Source organism: Oratosquilla oratoria, chromosome 22, assembly GCF_046742065.1.
Source record: "Oratosquilla oratoria isolate Oo_2021 chromosome 22, ASM4674206v1, whole genome shotgun sequence".
Taxonomy (NCBI): domain Eukaryota; kingdom Metazoa; phylum Arthropoda; class Malacostraca; order Stomatopoda; family Squillidae; genus Oratosquilla; species Oratosquilla oratoria.
This window is the reverse complement of record NC_134798.1, coordinates 51,493,713-51,498,712: the sequence shown is the minus strand read 5'-3', so window position 1 is coordinate 51,498,712 and position 5,000 is coordinate 51,493,713. Positions and strand designations below refer to the sequence as shown.

The 5,000-nt window shown below is 42.9% G+C and overlaps 1 protein-coding gene across 1 annotated transcript in view; it reads right to left on the bottom strand.

Moving 5' to 3' along the window:
• The window catches only part of LOC143037581 (glycine receptor subunit alpha-4-like), a 65,057-nt gene that overhangs the window by 26,212 nt on the left and 33,845 nt on the right, over positions 1–5,000 (bottom strand). The window contains exons 4-5 of the mRNA XM_076206018.1: positions 3,545–3,612; positions 2,506–2,729 (exon numbers count right to left, since the gene is read on the bottom strand). Of these exons, the coding sequence (XP_076062133.1) occupies positions 2,506–2,729; positions 3,545–3,612 (292 nt within the window). The remainder of the gene's footprint in view (positions 1–2,505; positions 2,730–3,544; positions 3,613–5,000) is intronic.

The window sequence follows — 5,000 nt, the reverse complement described above, 5'->3', positions numbered from 1 at the left end:
TGTAAGATTGTATTACATATTACCTGCAATTATTGGTTTGACGGTTGGCAAGTTACCATGATTTTAGACAATTTATGAATTGCTGTTTGGGAGGAACTTCTTTATATCATTTGAAAACCTCGTGTACGCACATTTTCTTTATGTGCGCTAATTGTATAACATGTGTGCGCGCGCGCATGCGCACAGCTTAGAGGGAACGTTGCTTACCAGGCCATTTCATTCAGGTTGAGGTAACGTCCCTCAAGGTAGAGAAAGGGTTTCGACAGAAGGGCATAAGGAAGGGTGTTCGCCGCGCGCACCCTTCTTCCTTGAGGGCCACACGTGCACGCGACGCTTTAGATTCTTCTTTTCGAACTTCAGTAGCAAGTGCCAGTTAAAAAAAAAAAAAAAAAAAAAAAAAATATTGAGACTCTTCGTCTCCGAACTGGAAACCACCAGAAGGTCCCCAGAAGCCCACCAGAAGTCCGCCAGGTCAATTTCTACAGAGAAACCCCGAAGACGTCCGAGGATGAATGGCTGGTTACTCGGGTAAGAGGAGAAGGAGATCGACCCAGCGGTGTCATATGAGGTTCAATCAGAGGAGCGGTGTAATCGCCCGGTGGCACCAGACACCACTGGGTACGTCTGCCACCTTCTCCCCCCTCCCACCACAACCTCCCCCTCCCTCCTCCCCCCGCCACCTACAACCTCCAAACGAAGAGACCTCAGGTGTAAATGCAATTAAATACCCAATTAGTCTGATAGAAGATATTTCGCTTTGAGAAGACAGCATGGCTATGGGGAAAGGAGAGAGAGAGAGAGAGAGAGAGAGAGAGAGAGAGAGAGAGAGAGAGAGAGAGAGAGAGAGAGAGAGAGAGAGAGAGAGAGAGAGAGAGAGAGAGAGAGAGAGAGAGAGAGAGAGAGAGAGAGAGAGAGAGAGAGAGAGAGAGAGAGAGAGAGAGAGAGTGAAAAGTGGATAGTGAAAAAGATCTCGGCGTAATTATCAGTAACGACCTCAAATCATCCAAGCAGTGTATTTCAGCCTCTGAGGAAGCAAATAAGATTCTAGGACTGATTGCGCGATCTTTTGATTTCAAAAGTCCATCGCTCATTAACAAGCTATATAAATCGTTAGTTCGTCCACATTTGGAATATGCTGTTTCTGTATGGTCACCGAATCTCATTAAAGACATTGACAGACTGGAAAAAGTACAACGGCGAGCCACAAAACTGATTCCAAATATCAAAAATAAATCATACGAAAATCGACTAAAACATATGAATCTGTTTTCCCTAAAAAAGCGTAGACTCAGAGGTGATTTGATACAGGTCTGATTCTAAAGGGAATTGACAACATCAAAAGTGACAAAATTTTCACATTGAATGAGAATCAGACAAGAAACAATGGTCTCAAACTGTCCGGAAATAGATTCAATTTGGAAGTAGGTAGAAACAACTTTGCCAACCGTGTAGTTAATGAATGGAATAAACTTCCTGCACAGGTAGTGCAATGTAGTTCAGTTCGAAGCTTTAAGACTCATTTAGATAAACACCTAAGCAAGATGCTGTAATGATTATAATTTATTTTATATTATTTGTTTTTGCTTTGTTATCATTTGTCTGTTTGATTTTCATTTATTATTAGTTGTGTCAATTTATTATTATTTACTGTTTACCTGTTTGTTTGTTATTCAACTATACCTATGCATTTATGTATTTTGTTTGTTGCATACATTATTATAGTTTTTCTTATAATTATTATTTTATTATTATTATGATTTTTTTTCGCATCCGACCTAGATATGGACCAAAAGGTCTCCTGTCGGCATGCTCCGCCTTTGTAATCCTTTGAGAGAGAGAGAGAGAGAGAGAGAGAGAGAGAGAGAGAGAGAGAGAGAGAGAGAGAGAGAGAGAGAGAGAGAGAGAGAGAGAGAGAGAGAGAGAGAGAGAGAGAGAGAGAGAGAGAGAGAGAGAGAGAGAGAGAGAGAGAGAGAGAAAGATAGGGAGAGAGAAATATAAAGAGAGAGATAAAAGAGAAAGATAAAGAAAGAGAAAGAAAAAGAGAGAGAGAGAGATAGAGAGAAAGATAAAGATAAAGATAAAGAGAGAAAAATAAAAAGAGAGAGGTAAAAAGAGAGATAAAGAGAGATATGGAGAAAGAAATATAGAGAGAGATATAAAGAGAGAGAGGAAGCGAGAGAGATATATAAAGAGAGAGAGAGGAAGCGATAGAAAGAGATAAAGAGAAAGATAAAGAGAGAGATATATAAAGAGAGAGAGGAAGCGTGAGAGAGAGATATAAAGAGAGAGAGAGAGAGAGGAAGCGATAGAAAGAAATAAAGAAAGAGAAAGTTAAAGGGAGAGAGATAAAGAGATATATATATATAAAGAGAGAGATATAAAGAGAAAGAGAGAGAGGAAGCGTGAGAGAAAGAGAGAGAGAGAGAGAGAAAGAGAGAGAGAGTGTGAAAGTTAGAGTCAACCGCCCTTTGTCTCGTATGGAAAAAAAAAAAAAAATCGCCTCACCTGAGGTTGTAGAGAATAGTTCCGTCTGGATGGATCCTGAGCATGACGTTGGGGACCGTCACGTACTGAAAATCCCCGTCCTTGGCGTTCGGGAAGTAGACTTCGGGCTTCCACAGCCACTTCACCAACATCGGGTCGTTCAAGTCAAGTGGCCGCGTCAGCGAGTTGTTGACGAAACGGGACTCGACCCAGCGCTGCCGCAGGTACAGATCCACTGAGTAGTCCTGTGGTCAAGGGGGAGACGGGGAATGGGGGGACGGGGGGAGAAAAGGAGGGAGAACATAAGAATGGGGGAGGGTACATGAGACCCTAAGTCCTACACTAGAGAGTTCCGTCTCCCTTGCCACTTCTTGTCCTTATGTATAATGTTATCTCGTCTTCTCTTAATATAACCAATCAGCGCTCAGTAGATGGAGGAGGTGGTAGGGTGGGAGGGAAGAGGAGGCGGAGGTGTGTGGGAGTTGGGAACATCCGGAGGAGGAAGGAAAGAGGGAGGGTCTTGAGAAATGGGAGCCATTTTGAAAGTCCATCAGAGACACCATAAGATTTTCTAAAATGACGTTGTCAAGTTTCAGTGACCATGAAATAATATTATTCTTAAAATGTCGTCCCCCCATGTGATCATTAGAATATAACTGTAATACTCTCAAGATATGGCAAAGTTGATTTCCACCTCAGCGGCCATTTTGACATCCAAAATGGCCGCCGGAAATGAAGCCGAGGCCTCTGAAAGCTCATGGGAATATCTGCCACAACGTCAACAACAACAACAACACCAAGAAATGGGATAAGGTTACCATGACTACGATGATGATTACGACCACACTGACAAGATAGTGATAAAAGCAACAACGACAACAACAACAACAACACTAAGAAATGGGATAAGGTTACCATGACTACGATGATGATTACGACCATACTGACAAGATAGTGACAACAACAACAACAACAACAACAACAACAACAACAACAACAACAACAACAACAACAACAACAACAACAACAACAACAACAACAACAACAACAAGATACTTACCATTTGAATTGGGTTGACCGAACCGAAGCTGCGAATGTACATCTCGATGAGAACTCGAGTCGCCGAACCTGAAGGAAGGAAGAGGACAGAGGGATCAAGAGATAAGACATGAGAGGGCATCTCCGGCTACATATTAACCTGTTTGTCGTCAGACGATTTTATTCACCCAAAGGAAACCCCTCCCTTCCCTTCATCAACTCCTACCACAGGCCGTACCACTTTTGTAGTCCGAGTTTAAAACCCCTTTGCTGTCTACATGAGGTACTCCTGCATCCTGGTTAATGCCACGTGATTTCATTCAGCTGAAGGAAAGATCTCCCTTCCATCCCTCCCTCCCACCCTTCCTCCCTCCCTCCCTCACTCCCTCACTCCTTCACTCCCTCACTCCTTCCCTAAGGGAAGAAACTGTCCGGTATTAATAAAGGTCACGGGATTTACTTTCCTACTCCTCTCTTCCGCTGGGACCTCAATGGTGGCAGCGGTGGGAAGGAGAGGAAACAAAATGAAAGGTTAGAAAAGGAGAGGAAAGGAAAGGCGAGGAGAGGAAAGGAAAGGAAAGGAGACGAAAGGAAAGGAGAGGAAAGGAGAGGAAAGGAGAGGAAAGGAGAGGAAAGGAAAGGAAAGGATAGGAACGGATAGGAAAGGAGAGGAAAGAGTAGGAAAGGAAAGGAGAGAAAAGGAAAGGAGAAGAAAGAAGAGGAAAGGAAAGGAAAGGAGAAGAAAGGAAAGAATGTAAAATGAGAGCAAAGGATAGGAAAGGAAAGGAGGGGAAAAGAGAGGAAAAGAAAAGAGAGGAAAGGAAAGCTTAGGAAAGGAGAGGAAAGGAGAGGAAAATTTAGAAAATAAAATGAGAGGACAGGAAAGGAGAGGAAAGGAAAGGGAATGGAAGGAGAAGAAATGAAATGAAAAGAGAGGAAAGGAAAGGAAAGGAATGAAAAGGAGAGGAGAGGAAAGGAGAGGAGAGGAAAGAAAATGAAAGGAGAGGAAAGGAAAGGAGAGGAAAGGAGAGGAGATGAGAGGAAAGGAAAGGAAAGGAGAGGAAGGCGAGGAAAGGAAATGAGAGGAAAAGAGAGGAAAGAAGAGGAAAGGAGAAAAAAGGAAAGGAAAGGAAAGGAGAGGAAAGGAGAGGAAAGAAGAGGAGAGGAAAGGAAAGGAGTGAAAAGGAAAAGAAAGGGGAGGAAAGGAAAGGAAGTGAAAGGAAAGGAAAGGAGAGGAGAGGAAAAGAAAGGGGAGGAAAGGAAAGGAAAGGAGAAGAAAGGTAATGAAAGGAAAGGAGAGGAAAGGAAAGTGAAGGAGAGGTGAGGAAAGAAGAGGAGAGAAAAGGAAAGGAAAGGAGAGGAGAGGAAAAGAAAGGAGATTAAAGGATAGGAAAGGAGAAGAAAGGAAAGGAAAGGAGAGGAAAGGAGAGGAGAGGGAAGGAAAGGAAAGGAAAGGAAAGGAAAGGAAAGGAAAGGAA